The sequence below is a fragment of the Spodoptera frugiperda genome, chromosome 1 (assembly GCF_023101765.2).
Source record: "Spodoptera frugiperda isolate SF20-4 chromosome 1, AGI-APGP_CSIRO_Sfru_2.0, whole genome shotgun sequence".
Classification (NCBI taxonomy): domain Eukaryota; kingdom Metazoa; phylum Arthropoda; class Insecta; order Lepidoptera; family Noctuidae; genus Spodoptera; species Spodoptera frugiperda.
This window is the reverse complement of record NC_064212.1, coordinates 7,271,979-7,288,713: the sequence shown is the minus strand read 5'-3', so window position 1 is coordinate 7,288,713 and position 16,735 is coordinate 7,271,979. Positions and strand designations below refer to the sequence as shown.

At 35.5% G+C, this 16,735-nt stretch overlaps 1 protein-coding gene across 1 annotated transcript; it reads left to right on the top strand.

The window, feature by feature from the left end:
* Window positions 1–7,993: 7,993 nt before the first annotated feature.
* On the top strand, window positions 7,994–10,865 carry LOC118273255 (uncharacterized). The gene is made up of 3 exons (XM_035590125.2): window positions 7,994–8,237; window positions 8,758–8,929; window positions 9,303–10,865. Exons 1-3 carry the CDS (start codon window positions 8,007–8,009, stop codon window positions 9,530–9,532), a joined length of 633 nt encoding a protein of 210 aa, XP_035446018.1. The 5' UTR covers window positions 7,994–8,006; the 3' UTR covers window positions 9,533–10,865.
* The last annotated feature ends 5,870 nt before the right edge of the window (window positions 10,866–16,735 follow it).

Here is a 16,735-nt window from a genome sequence, read left to right as displayed (position 1 = left end):
CGGCTCTATATTTGAAAATTGTCTACATGTATACCTACTGCGTTCATAATAACAATATTGTTGGCAAATTCTCAACACTTGATGCTTTCACACAAAAAAGTAAACACTATGCAAGTCTGCTACACAATATCTTGACTTTCTTATCATTGTTGGTGTTTATAAAGATATCTAGTTATCTAAATTCGTCTCAAAGTCTAAATCTTACAGATAAATTTTAACGTTTTGTCAGACATCGGATATCTGATAGCAGAAGTAATAGTATTACCTACATAGATATCTAGTCAAATCACAATAGCTGTCTCATGCAAGTCAATTATGTCTATCTGCCGCCTGGTTAGTTATCCGAACACACAGATACAATATGAATTCAGTACGAGCGAGTTACAGTTGCTCAGAACTATTAAACACAATTATTTCGTTGGGAAATTGAATTAAAATTCAATTCTGTTATCTAGATTAGGTGCGGTAGAAAATCTAGGCAGACAGATACACAAGATACGGAGACGTCGTTGCTCGCCAGTTCAGTAGCTCGCTACATGCTCGCTTGTTTTATCTATTCAATTAAATGCTGCTGGAGCCGCATCACAATATTATGATAACAAATATAGTTTGCACAGAGCTCAATGTATCTCTGTGATGGATATCTCTATTATGTACATACGTTATGTGCCTAACATAATATGATGCATCTATTAAATTCACGGAATACATTAGAGATGAATAGTTATCTACTGTGTTAGTAACTAACTAATAAATTAGTATATGTATAAATGATTACATTTACACTACTGGCACATATAATTCTTATTCTTTTATTCAAAAGTTCCGAACTAAAACTTCAAAAGTTGAAATTGGCACGACATCTGTTTCTCTTGGCTCCAGTATAAGCACTCCAATGGATTTTTATTCTTTTCGCATTAGTGCAATATTCAGAATTAGTTTACTTAACAAAAATGTAAAAATGTTAATCAGAAATAAAATTGTGTTTTGTACTTGGATTAATGAAATGAAACATGAAACGAATTGAAACGAATGAAAATCATAAAAAATGAACAATTCAAACAGATTCACACATAATTTCTTACCTTTAACAATTTACAATTCACATACTGAGTTTCCTTGAAACGTTTGCTTCTATAAATTGGCAGAGCTAATAAGTTACGTCATAACCTCATCAATAATTCAAATTGCAAGATTTTGCTGTACGAGTATAATCGTTTCGTACAATCCAATTTCTTTGTTTAAACACGGAATTGAATATTGAGAAAGCGCTGCAAAAGTCCATTCTTAGATATAAGTTTTAGGTTTGTATAGTATGGTCTTGGTGAATAATATATTATTATTTACGGTGGTGATTGGGGGCTACGTTCGGATGAAATCCCAGCGCGCTGCGCACACTGCAGGCGATCGTGTCCTTATCCTGCTTCATCTATGCAATGTACGTTATATATGTGTGTGCCACTACGTGTATTGAGAAACTAACACCGTCTTGTCAAGTACCCGACCTTTGTGTCTGTCTGCAGTTTAACTGATAGTCAATTAACTGTGATTACGTAATATTCACCAACATTCTGATAAAGCAAGGTTCCTATTAACATTTTGATACATAGAAAACTATAACATTCAAAACCGTACGTCAAACTTTTACAAAAGTTAATGCGGAATTACAGGTAGACCGACCTAAAGTTTGTCCACATTGCCGAACAAAAAATAGCTTTTAGTATCGTTAGAACAGGTACAAATGTACTGCCATCTCATGAAAGGGAGGCCCTTTACTATGCGCAGAGTTGACGAAGGTTTTAATAGAAGATGCCGATCTCTTTCTTGGACACTCACTGAAAGTTATATTATATTTATGTGTCGCGATCCTTTTTGTTACAGAAAATAAATAAGTAAACATAGTGCGGATATGTGGTTGGAGATATGTCAAAAGGGAATCAATACAAAGTTGGAGAAAATTGCAATGTGGTGTTAGTTTTTAGGATTAAGCCATAGAGAGATGAAGTCCAACTGTTATATGATCGTAAAGTCAATATAATAAGGATAGTTCAAACATTGGTACCAATCAACAAGCGATGGTATTAATCTAAAATATCGGGACGAAATATAGAGGGAAATAATATGTAACTAGAATAAATAAGGAAAAGAGAATACCTACCTATAATGAGATTGTCGATGTACTATGAAGTAACGATATGATTATAATTTAAGTGATAATTGTTATTTCATATGAATAATATATACATGCATATATTAGGGACTTCACCTAACGGTCTGGACAAATATTGATGAGAACTTGGCGAACCTTGAGCGTTTAGCATAATATAAAATACTTTCTAAATAATAAACGAAAGAAATTGGATTTTTCTGCACTCGTCTATCGGAGTACCATATTTATTACGACGTCAAAAGGTATAGGTTCAGTGTTGTTTCAGTGTTGTTGGAGAAAACTGTACGGTATACGAGAGAGCCTTACCTTGACCGATTTAAGCTGATTTTTAACTTGTTTTCTGTACGCTAAGTATCTGCGTATTTTGATACTGGTCCTCCAGGAATATCAGAACAACAACAAAAATATATATGTATTGTAAAAAATATAAATATATTGCTCTACTAATTTCGAGTCACTCAGGGACTCTTCATCAAGAGGAGCGTACGTGAGTAAATTGTCGTTTTTAGTAAAATATAGTATGTCTCACGCTAGTTATTATAAAAATACGGTAATTGTGGAATAAAATTTGATTGCATTATTTGATCATCAAGATTAAGAGTGTTTACCAAATATCAGATCGATCTGTCGTCAGGAAGGGGGTAAAAATCCAATAACGAAATTTGACCCAATTAAACAAACAAACGGGGCAAGCTGAATAAAACCTTTTAAAAATAAGCCTATGTCCCAAGTTACCAATAATATTTCAATATACATCCCGAATACGTAGTTGACTTAAGCTTATCTTTACATATAATATTCGTGAGCACTTAAGCCACGAATGCGTCTATAAAATATTATTTGTTATAGCAATAATAGAGAAGAAGAAACAGAAGAGTTCGTTTAATTCCACCTGGAATTCAGCCGCAAATTGGTCACAGTGAATTATAGCTATTGTCCACTCAATTAACATTCGGATCAGTAAACTAATTACGGATCAATCTCCTCTAGGTCCTCAGATGTATCAGCCCGATAGTACTTACACTGGCTACTGGCTACTGGCTACCTAATCAAACTGTGCCGCTGGGAGGCAGGCAAGGGAGAAACCATTTAAATAATAAAAACATTCCCCCGAAAAAAACAATTCAGCGTCGATCCATCGATAGATAAAATGGAAATGTGATTAAATCGTGATTCCGACGATTTAGCTATCGGTGTTGAATTAAGAGTGGGTGATAATCGCCGGTTATGTTTTCTGATTTTAGGGTATTAAATGTATATTGGTTTGCGGTTTCACTTAACACTTTAGGTGTTATTAATGGCTTTCAGATTTCTCTCTAGGAATGTAAACTAACTTTTGTTTTGATACGTTTTCATTAAAAATAGGGAGTGGTTAAGAAAGGTACAGAATAACCGATGAGTCTTAAAAAGTATATTCTTTTTCTGCTTTACAACATTTTGCTTTTCCATTCTTCTGGAACACGGAATTCACGTTCGTGATTCAATCTATGAATAATGGGGAGACGGGATATGGGAGATGTTGATAACGGATCTAAACAACGATATAATTGATTTCGTGTCATCTAGTTCATCGTGTCGTTTGTAGGTAGAAATAGTCAAATGAAGTCGTGAATATTTCGGATTCCCATTGAGATAGTTGTTGTTTATTACTCTAAAAACTAAATGATAACCTTATTTAGGAACCTTGAAGGGTACAAAATAAAATAAAACATCAATTCTAAACTCAATTTTCTATTAATTCAATAAAATCCAATACAAAATTACTTACTTTATTGAAATAAGATTCATTCGAAACAAGTTTGCTTCTATTCAACAATTTACGAAATTTTACGGTCAAATAAATTTCGGTCTCTGTACCTTGGTAATATAAAAAATGATTTGGCGGACCACTTTTCATCCGGCTGCGAAATTTCTTAAAAACGGTGACAAATTGAAGGAATCATGAGTTTGTGATATGAGGGTGGATAAGACAGACGGATGGAGAACATCGCGAAATTATAAAGGTACTTTATTGTAACGGAAACTTCTTGTATATTATAGGGTGTTGCGAGAGGGGAAAATATTTAGAATAAGGTTAAATCATTTTTAAGCAGGGCGCTTTATGGTGTGGTGTTTTATGTTTTTATAAACTTGGCTTCTTATACATTTTACGTAGATAAAAACACACAATATACATTAACCATGCAATGAATTGTTCCGAGTGATGCTCAAATCCGTAATACGTTTCTGTATCGATCGTATACAGTCATACCTAATTATCTTCTGCCAGCGGCGGATAAAAAGTATCTTATCACCAAAATCGTCTCATAACTTTGTCTATATACCAAATTTATCAAAATCCGTACAGTAGTTTCAGCGTGATTGACTGATGAACATAAACATCAAAACAAACAAACTTTCACATTTATAATATTAGTGTGATAAAAACGTTTAAACTGTGTAATAAAATATAAGTAGTTAAGTGGTGTAGTAGTAGTGACACATATGTATTCAATTAATAAAACAATACATAAGTTACGTTTTATGTAACTAATTAATGTTTTTGAACGTACCTACGACACGGGAGGTGCTTAATCAAGCCCTTCGGGGAACATGTTTTATGATAATAATAGAATATTGTACAACAATACGTGTAATGAAAGTAAACGTTCATAAGCCTTCCTTGTCTACGCTGTATGTACCTACTCGTTTAATGGCTTGCAATTTTTCTCTATTTCTTAACTTCTTGGCAGGGGTACAAAACGAGGCATACCTCAATTTCTCTTTTAGACTTGCCATTTATACCTAAAGCTTCATGTAAAACGTTTTATACAAAAGCCAACAAGCGACGTAACCAAAATTGTACAAAAGACTTTAAAAATTAGAACAGGCTTAAAATCCTACTAATATTATAAATGCGAAAGTTTGTATGTGTGTTTGTTACTCCTTCACGTCAAAATGACTGAAGGGATCGAGATAAAATTTGGAAAAGGGTAGATTATAGTTTGCAATAATAATAACACACAGGTCACTTTTATGCCACGGGAACGCGGATGAAGCCGCTGGCAGAAACTAGTACCCAATAAAAACGAAATTTTAATGGAAATTATTACAAAAATTTAGACTTGCTTTCTTGATATGTTTATCGTGTTATAATAATCAGAGACAGATACACTTAAAGCAAATACTGTTAATTTTTAAATCAGTAACTCTAGCTAACTAAGTACTTAGTCTTACTCTTAACCAGAGCCGATTGAATAGTTTTTACATAGACCAGCTGGTATCTGACCCCCACAATTCACAAGGGTGTTACGACAGTCGTGGTTCGACCCATTAACAAAGTTTCGGTCTTGTCTGCCGTAACTTAACGTAACGTATTAAGTGTGGGAGAGCCATGCTTCGGCACGAATGGGCCGGCTCGACCGGAGTGATACCACGGCCTCACAGAAAACCGACGTGAAACAACGCTTGCGTTGTGTTTCGTTGTGTGAGTGAGGTTACCGGAGGCCCAATTCCTCCCTTCCCAATCTTCCCCATCCCTGATTCCCGAACAATAACCCTTAAATTCCTAACTCCCAAAAAGCCGGCAACGTACTTGTAACGCCTCTGGTGTTTCAAGTGTCCATGGGCGGCGGCGATTGCTTACCATCAGGTAATACGTCTGCTCGATTGCCGGCTTGTTCCATAAAAAAAAAAAAAAACTACTATTGTAGATGATTGTACAATAGCCGTGTTTAGGGATTTATGAGGTACCCACCCATCTATAGATCAATCAGTTTGGTTTTTATCCAGAATTTTCTCACTACTATCATGAACTATTGTTGTAAATATACAACTTGTGATGTAACCGATAATAATACTCATCACACGCCATACCTACTCGTACGTGCAGTTATGTAACTTATTTTCGTCAGTAAATAAACTTATGTATATGCTGAAAAAGCAGTGTACCGAACCATTAAACTGATATGGTCCATCATGAATTCATATATATTTTAATGCACATTGTCATTTGGACGAGCAACTTAATTAAGTACACGTGTAAAAATGTTCACACAAAACAAGGCGAGCCTGCCTCTCAGATCAATAATTTAGGGGTGATGACCGAGTACCTATTACACAATTTCGTTATTGTTATAAAATTGAGATTATTTTAAAATGAATACCAATTTTCATTAAAGTGAAATTACTAACTTGAACACTAATCTATGTTCCAAAGAGAATCTCCGAGATGAAAGTGGTTTCATTAATTAAGTAATTAGGCGCACATGAACAGGTCAGGGTTCTCTTCTGGATTAAACAAAATGTATTCAGAATATATTTTCCACTGGAATAGAGAATAAAGTCTCGAATTTCTTAGAACTTACATTCGCTAGTTCCGTGAGAGCAGGTGACGTACTTTACGAGGTGCACTCGAGAAGGAATGTTTAGTGCAAATTGCACAGAAGACATTCAGTTGCGCCGGTGATAAATATAACGTCAGATGATAGACAGAGTAACGAGCTCTTTGAGGCGAATAAATAGATTTCACGTCCAATAAACACGTACATGCAAATGCATGTTAGGCAATGTGTAAAACAATGGACTGTGTATTTGACAACATGTTTGGTGCAGTGGTTAAGCGATTGGCTGCTATGTTGGCTACGCGCTGGCAGCTCGTTCCTTGACTCGTTAGCTTTAACGATAGATACTCTCATGTTACATCAAACTTCTCATTTAAAACATTACTTCAAATACGTATGAGTGCAGTTTAGAAAGAACTTTTATTTTCACATTGTTTTTTTACGTAGACAAAGCGTCCTACCAGAAAATTCTGTATTTTTTAGTTATTATCATTCATTTATGTATGAAAACTGAATACGCCTGACACAATGCATTATTTATTTAACCAAATCGGATATTGAAGAATGTTTTGAATACCAATAGTTTCGACAACAAAATCAGGTGGATGTAGTTCGATTCGTCGGACAAAACAAAGACTAAAAAAATTAATATACATTTGTGAAGATTCGTTTTTCCATTTATATGAACGGATTTATTGGAAAATAAACTGTAATGAAAAAATTCGTAGACGCCTACGGCGCTACAATGCTACGTCGTAGCTACGACATTCCATCGTAATTTATTTCAAACGATTATGAACGCGTGTAACTATTTTATTGATAACTGTTGGTACTCATCAAATTACCGTAATTGAAAGTGTATAAGATAATACAGTTTACCAGAGCAGACTTAAAGCGGGTCCAGTAGTAAATACTTAATTGCGCCAACAAGCGAGTGTGTCGAAGTTGTCCTTTTTGAAGCAGTGGCTCTGTTTGTACTTTGTACATCTGGTATTTGCTAGCCAAGCAGCTCCTTTGTAGGATAAGATTTTACATAGACACAAGTACATCAGTGACTCAAATCCAATTGGGTTTTTAACTGTTTCATTATTATTATTATTCATTCACAAACGTTTTATAGTGCTTATTTATACAGTTTTTAATATGTATAGGTATAAATAACCTTAAGTTTGTGACTGCTTTAGTTCAATTAATGATACAGAAGTATACCGTAGATTATTGGTATTTGTATTTTGGTATTATATTTGTAAGTATATAAAATTCTCTGATTGTAATGTAGAAAAAAATCTTGTTTTGCTCTGTTCTCTACTGTGATATTCCAGTTCTCGCAGGCTAGTTTACGGTTACAGCAAGAAATATTTTGTGGTCCAACTGTGGCAACGTAAAAGCAAATTATACTAAAGTTAAACACGATTAGTATCGTCTGCAGACTTGGTAAATCTATGGCCAGCGTGTATATATAAAGCCGCGAGTGCAAACAGCGAAGTGTAATTACCAAGCGAACAGTGGCAGCAATGTTTACGTGCACGTGGATATTTGGAATAGTTGTGTTCAGTGCAGCGCTGCCTCGCCGCGTGCACGCCCAGCCCTCCGCCTACCCTCCCAACATCACGACCTGCGAGCAATTCGAGAGGTCAGCGCGATTCAACCCTTACGCACTCATTGATTCAATGTGGAAAATATTTTACTTCTGGTCAAATAATACCGAGTTAACTCCTATTGTTTTCGCATTGGCTGCTAAAAATGTAAGTACTTACACACATTAAAATTATTTTTGCTAAGTACTTAAGCGGACTATGTTTGGATTTGTTTAGCATTTTTTCATGAGTCCTGTGTGAATACGAATTTTAAAAAGGGACAGTTGTTCATTATGACAGGTAGTCCCTCTTAATTAACATAGGTGACCGAATTTAAAAAATGTTACCTTAGCCCGTGTATAAAGTATTTGTGTAGATGCGAGAATGTAATGCCTGGCAAAGTATTCCGGGCAATCGTGGCTACACATTTCTTCCGGCGTATTGGGATGTAACCCAATTTTCTTATTGTCCCTACGTACATATTGTCCCCACACAAACCAACAATCCTTTTCGTAAGGTCAGGTATTATTTTGTGAAACAAATGTGACACGTAGAAAGAGCTGTTTCAACTTTCGTACTGCTTGTAAAAATATTATAAAGATTTTTCTTCATAGATTTCTTATTGAAGTTTTTATTTTAGTACGGCTTTTAATTTACATTTTACAACGCCTTATTTTGTTTTACACAGAGGGTCAAAAAGTTTAAGAGCATTTTCGAGGCCAGGAATCCAGACATGGAGATAGAATGGGAGAAGGCGACTTTGTTCATGAACCCGAGGGCTGGGGTGGAGGTGCTGTTCCTATACGCCAGCACTCCAGGAGCCTTCCGCGCAATCATCCTGAAAGAGCAGCGCAATAAAGGTGCGCTATATTGCCCTCGCCTCCCTTCACCCCCCGCTGCCATTTCCGCTCCTAACTTTTCCCGCTCGACTTGACTCATAATGATAATAAACAGGTCGCATTTCAAATTTTTTTTTTCAGTTTTTCATGGTCTACACCTAATGACCTTTACTGTTTCATCGTTAAAATTGTTGTTCAGTTTTTAATGTTTTTTTAGAACGTAACAAATGTTGTGAGTATAACGTAACAAAGTTTATGTTTATTAATATAAAAAATATGGTGTTTGTAGGTTTGGATATATCATAATTAGATTAGGAACGGAAAGCGAGCTAAACTGAATAAGTAGCACAAACTGTAAGTTGGATAGTGAAGTAAGTAATGGTTTATATTACAGCACGCCCGTACCCCGAGCCGTTGGTAAAGTTTGCAGACGTGAGGATGAAACTTGTTGAACGATACCTCGGCATGATGTGCTGTGAAGATCTTACGGCGTTTGCACTGGCCAGATTAGGGGAGGTGCCCAAAACTGAGGAGAGTTGCAAAAAAGCGGCCGATGCCATTGGGTACCAAGGATATGAGGGACGATCTTACTTGCATCTCATGAAAGAAAATGATGAACTATGACATTAATTTTACTTGGTAATTTTAGTACATTTTGTTTGATTGTTTAATACAGGGATTACAAAACTTGCTCTCTAGTCTTAAATTAGTTTTGAATATCCGAGCAATGTATATGAGTGTTTGATGCTGACTCGATATAGTGTATAGTTACTATCGATCATGTGATAGAACAGGTGCGTCAGCTGTTCATCTAGTGCATACTGGCTTTAGTCAAGCAATTTCGTAAGCGATTCTAACTTTGTTCGCACAGCAGGCGATCTATCGTTCACGTCAAACAACAACATGTTAACTGCAAACTTGACTATTCTACATTGTAAAAAAATAACACAGTGGATCACACAGCCAATTGAGAGCTTAAAAACAAATCTAAATAAAGCCGATATAAACCTACTGCGCACTAACGTACATTTTGTGTAAGCTTCAGAAATATTGGCAAATGTTAGTAATATATCCCTATTTCCGAATGGTGCGCCCATAATGTTTGTATGATGTGTTTAGTGAATAATGTGGGAAGCGGGACATCTCATAGTCCCGATCTACCGATAAATCAATTGCCAACACGCAATACCTTACGGTTACCATAAATAAAATATGTTGTTATTTACACACACCTACCCGCCTACCCACTAACCCATAGAGAGCCGAACTGATATTGTGATACAGGAAATGGATATGGGCGAGTTCGTAATTAATAAAAAATGAGGTATCCTTAACATTTGGTGATCAAGCTCCTAAAGAGAATACAAAATATATCCTCCTGATTTAAGATTACGTGATCCGTAAACTGCTGAACAACTAAAACGCTTCGTAAAAGGCCTAGTCGTTTTCATACTTTGCTACAAGACTAAAAAAATATAACATTCAAAACTACTATAACTTTTTAGATCCCTAACTCTTAAGATAGAGTTATTTTTTGGACACAAAAAGGATGCCGTATACTGAAGAATTTATACACATTTTTGTACCCGGTCTGTAGTAAAACTTTGGGAAAGGCTGACCTCGACTATCATTAAGGCACGTTTTGTTATCATGGAGATTTAAGGCGTTCTAATTTAAAAAATAAAACATTAATTTTTACAACAACTGAAACCTGCCATTAATTTATAATTAGATTTTATATTAAAACCTTGAAAACGCTAACAGGAAATGTAATAACTGGCTGTTTTGCGAGAAAACTGACAACACAAATAAATAGGTGGGTATCAAGTCGGCGATCTACATTCAATAAGATGTCGTTGGCGAGTGCCCCGGGCCACCCATATCCAACAGAGCAAATTTATTTTTCTCCCAAGCATACTAGACGTCAACAAATAAGGTTATTTTCAATATAGAAGTTTTATTCATTCTTTTACAGCAGGTATAAGTGAGGTCAGCTCGACATAACTCGGGGACTAATAGCAATACATTATTTATGTTCTACTAGTGGTTAAATCATCCAACTCATTGAGCACATGTTCCAGGTGTCTAGGGATGCCACGCTGAACACCTTAATGAGAATGTTCTAATATTTAAGATAGTAAATGGTTTCACTTTAATAATAAATGCTTTATTCTTACATGCAATTAATTAATGTAATATTTGTCAACCATAAGTAATAATCGAATATTAATCCATATTATCCACCGCATATCTCTATGTTCAACGTAGTTGAATAGCAATAGCAGATGGGTATTGGAGGCCAGTCGGGCTGACAGCTCTGAGACGTAAAGAGGGGGATTCTAAGAGGATATTAGCAGCGTCGAGTTATAATAACGCTAGCCACCGCACTTATGTATTGGGGAAGCTCTTGGCACCGACGATCGTATAAACCTTGGCAAACTACAAATCACATTAATGAGTAGTGATATAATACCGTACATATATTCTGTCGGCTTCTACTCTCAATGAATTCGGAAGGATACAATTGCTTATTATTCGGTCCCAACTATTGTAATTGAACATATTGTTGGCCATGTACTGCGTGGTAAACATAATATAATAGTAGTTGTGAATATGTCGGCTTGTTAAAACATGTCATATTATTTTTTCCTAGATAATGAGAAATATTTATTGTACTTAATAATATCGCGCTGATGTAAGCAGTGATATAATGGGAACAACACATTGTCCTCTCCAAAAATATGTTACCAGTTGTAAGCCCGAAAATCTTCAACTACATATTATATTGCATGTGGATTCACATTCCACACAGTCCTCTTATACCCTATAATACCTACATAAAAACAGATTTTGTGCTAAAGCCGAAAGTAAAGTCCGAATCTGAGAAAATATTATGAGAGTACAAATAGCAGTGTCCCCTTGCACGTCTTCCTATTTACAGTATCCGAAGGAATTCCTATTAGTAAATGTTGTTTTCTTTCTGACGGAACCATAAAAAGTTCTCTGTTAAATGAATGTTCTGTCGAGGATCCAAGTAAAATGTTCAGCTCACAATGTTTGCAGACTATAATAAAAACAATCGTTGAGCTTATATTGTTGATGCAAGAAAACAATTAAACCTTTTACAGTGCACTGTAAGTAAATAAAGTTAGCTTGTAGAACGTTACAAGACGCCAGTCGGGCATCCGACGGTGCCTTTAAAATTTTAATTCAACTGATCACATAGTCGGCGTCGTGGGGTATAGTAACTCTTGACGTACGTTTACTTAGCGAGTCAAAGAATACGTCCTGTGTTGGTATATTACTCTGGAAGTACCGTGATTAATGTTTGCTTTGCGTTGGTGTGTACGAATGGGAGGAACAAACCTGGCTTCTCCCAACATCAACATTGCGTAATAGTTAATTTAACTTAGGTGGGTAGATAACGGCAATGCCTAAATAACTAGATGTAGGTAGTAGTAACAAAAACTTCTAGAAACGTCTTATATGAATGTATGCAAGATTAAGTTTGAAACTTAGTTACAGCTCGGGCGAGATTCAGGTAAAATAGGTACGTTTCAGAAAGAAAGCTATTGCAAATGTGTTCATAACACAGACGTATTATGAACTAGCTTCTGCCAGCGGTTTCGCCCGTATTCTCATGGAATAAAAAGCCTACGTATTATTTAAGACCATAACTTACCCCTATCCCAAATTTCATCCTAATCCCTTCAGCCATTTTGACATGATTGAGTAACAAACATACAGACAAACAAACAAACTAACAAACTTTCTCATTTATAATATCAGTAAGATAATGAGGACAATGAGAATAAAAGCAAAGTCAAAGGCTAGCCAGCAATAAGATGAGCGGTTGTATATTAAACAAAACTAGTTGCTTCACGTTGCTAAGAATCCGAACGAGTAGTTAATTTCGAAAGCAAAAACAAAGCTCTACCCTTGAGAGATAAACTTTTATTGTATGCAAACATGGAATAGTATTACTTAGTTGTTCTTTCATTTCCAGTCTAAAACATGCGTGGGGAAACGAGAGTTATGTTTTAGTAACGGTTATTATTATTAAATTGTGAGGTTCGTATAATTAGATTTGTCCAGAAAATTATAATTTCCCAATTTCGGTAGACTTTATCAATTAATGTTCATTATTATGAGATTGAGTAACGATTTTGTAGTGAAAACGATAATTTACCATATAGCAATATAAGCACAACTTAACTAATTTATTAGTGAATTTTAGACTTAAAAATCAACAAGTCAAAACACATTTGAACTAACAAGAACCACGTTAAACTTTTTTACTGTAGCAGTGCAACATGTAAAAATCTTTGTTTAGTTACGTAGGAACATTGTTTTACATTCTGGAGGAGTATAAGTGGATTTCCGTTTTTAAATTCACAAAGGCGGTCTCGTCCTACCACAATTTTTGTGAATGTTTAGTGGTTTACTAGAGCACACCTAAATGTACCTATGTTTTTAATGAATAGCAAAGAAGGTACGCAATATACAACATTTAAACAAACACGGAAATTTTAAAAATACTCACTGTAAAATATTAATATTTTTAATGTACGTAAAAATGGACAAATTGTGTGAACGTAATGTAAGATAATTTTTACTAATGCCTGCCCATTTATCATGAACAAATGTACCTACTAGCGGTTTTACAACACCGTGCAAAAAGCCTCATCGTTAGCTGAGCCTACATGGTTTAAGTTTTTGCATTGCGACAATCGCTTTGATGTGTTTTGGCCCAAATGCCCAAAGTTAGTAACAAAACATAACCACCCACCTCTACATGCGCCATTTTATTTCGGCGACTATCAAGATAACTATATTTTGCACCGTTTATCACCGAACTTACGCGAGCCTCAACTTTGTAATGTTATTGTAAGTACACGACGATGACAAAGTTCGGAAGGCGACATCGATTCGGTACAATGCAAACATTTACTTTTACGTCAAGTAGGTACGGCTCGACGTAAGTGCAATAGATGAGACCCATGTGTGCTGAGTAATCCCATTCACTATCGCTCTCATTATTGACCTCAAACAGAGCCGCACGAAAAACTTTTCTTCGTTAATATTCTCTATTCTTCGTATATATGGACGTGTTTTAGTGTACCAAACCATTTGTAGAATGAATTACTAATGGAATCACAGCGGTGTCTGTCTGTCAGTCTTCTGTGACGTGCCTTTTTATCCCGCCCCTTTTGTAGTATTTGCTCTGGTAGTCAATTATATATTAACCTATAAAAACTGATTTAATGCGATACTCGTGTTTAACATACAAGTTCTATATACCATGATGAATGCTTGTATTAATTATTGTTATACTTAATACCAAAATATGTTTTTAATATATTGTGTTTAGTACTTCCAGCCGTAGTACGGTACATCTTTGTTTCAAGTCTACAGAATAAATTTTTAATCTGAAGCCCTGCAGGAGCTCGCAAAATTAACTCACGATATTAAGTTTCATGCACCAAAAAATATATTTAAAACAACATAGTTTGCCAGTGTCTGCCGGGTGAGACGTTCATGTTCACATCCAGCAACGTATAGATATTCCCTGGTAAATTTACTGCTAGGTAGGCTTACAGTGGATTAAGGTTAACTATACTCCATAAACGCTCCTTCCTAATAGAGTTACTGTGTTTAGTAACGGCGGATAACAAGGGACGATGTTTGTTCACACGATGCTCAATATGTGTATTATGTTTAGTAATGTGGCGGCGCGCACCGCACCGCCGACTTCGGCTGAGCATGCGAGGAGGACTCATTATCTCAGACGTCAGCCTTATTGTTCATTTCTTAATAAAACATACGAGCAGCGTATCCAATTTACTTCTAATTTTCGAAATTGTAAGGTAAAAATACCAAATTAGTTAGTTACAGAACATTCATCATTTTGAGTTTACGTAAGGTAAGCTGCTCAAATTCGCACGTGTAGGTAAATAAATATTAACAATGGCAACAGAAATATCTTGAGAAATTCTATTAGAATAACAATAGCGTGAGGTTACTGAAGAAGCATCTATGTGTAAAATTCTTTTGGTGGCTGTATTGAAAAGGGTGTGAAGCATTCATAAGCGAACACGTCAGTGACGCGACCCAAACATCTCTCACCGTACTCTCAAGAGGCACCAATGCCCTTCGTGTCATACACTTTACCCCGGGCCTCACTTTCTCGCCGTTTCCTACAAGAATTGCTAAAAATCTTATATATTTCTCAGAAATTTTCCCTTCTGCAATAAAACTTAAGGTTTTACGAGCTAGCGATACTCTTTATCCTAAAGTTTTGGATTGATCAGAAATCTGAATATATAATATTTCGGGTGCGTTGAATGAAAACATTTCATACCGCAACATAAAAATGAACATTTTAGATTTGCTAAAGGTTATTGTTTGCGGTTATGAATAAAAATTGTACGAAACGGAGCAGGCCGGGAGTGCGCGGGCATTAAATCATTCTCGAAAGCCATTTGGACACAAAGGATATGGTCAATAAACAAACAGGACTCGGCACTGATAGCCGCGATCGGAGCAAAGTAACCGGCCGACAAATTTATATTTTACGCTATTTTGTTGGCATATTTTCCCAGATGTCCCATTTAAGGAATCCTATCTGCAGAAGCGCGTCCGATACCCGAAATCTCATTTGTTCGTAGAGCTTACCTACCTCACCTAATGCAGCTACTAATAAACTGGTCACGTCAACGTTATTTATTGTTATACGAACAACAAAGAACAAGAAACTCGCGCCGCTGGACTTTGTTTGCTTCACCACTTTTGGACTTTGTGAAAAAATTCTTAATTTCAAGAACCTTCAAATTAAGTTGATTCATGAGGAAAATATGCAATTTCCATCCATGCTTCAATTTAATTGTTTGTTGTGATTTAACATCGACGTTTTATTATATTTAATAAGTATTTTGATGATTGCGTGTCAGTCGTTAACAATGGCATTTTGTAAAATGTAAATAGCATTTTGTAAATGGTAGACACAAAAAACACGAAAGGTTATCGTCATCTCTGACCGCAAACCCCCGGGATGGAACAAAAACGACAACTACTTAATTCCACTAACACTTCAAAATCCACAACAATGTAAGTGACTATTATCCTCACGTTCCTGTAATACCCGTATAATACTTGTATGACAAAAGAACTGATTGCCCAAATAATTCCAATATTCCAGGTGCTAATGATGAATTTGCTAAATTACAAGAGGAAGCAATAAAAACGATATTACCGATCTCTTTGTGATTAACCGCACCTACATGTGATTTATGTTGCCTCCCCCCTCAGATAGTCATGTACAATATATCTACGGAGAAACAGTAATTTTAAACAAGGTAACATCGATTAATGCAACCAATATTAATTGAATAATGTAAATGGTACACCTGAAAAACAAAGATTAATTCAAAGACAAAAGAGTCAGTAGTTTTAAGACAAATTATAGTTATAAGTATGTATGGTTATAAGCTGTCTAAATTATAGTTCGAAATTACTTGAAGATAAGTTTTTTAATAATATCATTATAGAAAAGAAAATAAATTAGCTGCGTTCTCCTGAAGTAATTACTACTTTAACTATTATTCTGAAACTTCAAGTAAAATTAAAAGTAACGGTATACCAGTCACTGAACTCACTTTAAAATTTATCCGCAGTTGTCGCTTATCTCAGGTGGTAAAACATGCCTCTTAAACTTGCAAATTCAACTTTTCTCGACTCTTTGTAAGTTAGATAAGCACGCAATCAGGTACCCACCTCTCTCCCCATTCTCTTTACCTCTTTGCCATTATTTTTATAGTCCAGGACACT

Coding starts and splice junctions, on each gene's coding strand:
- LOC118273255 (XM_035590125.2), top strand. CDS start 8,007: ATGTTTACGTGCACGTGGATATTTGGAATAGTTGTGTTCAGTGCAGCG. Junction 8,238..8,757: donor TCGCATTGGCTGCTAAAAAT/GTAAGTACTTAC, acceptor TGTTTTACACAG/AGGGTCAAAAAGTTTAAGAG. Junction 8,930..9,302: donor GAAAGAGCAGCGCAATAAAG/GTGCGCTATATT, acceptor TTTATATTACAG/CACGCCCGTACCCCGAGCCG.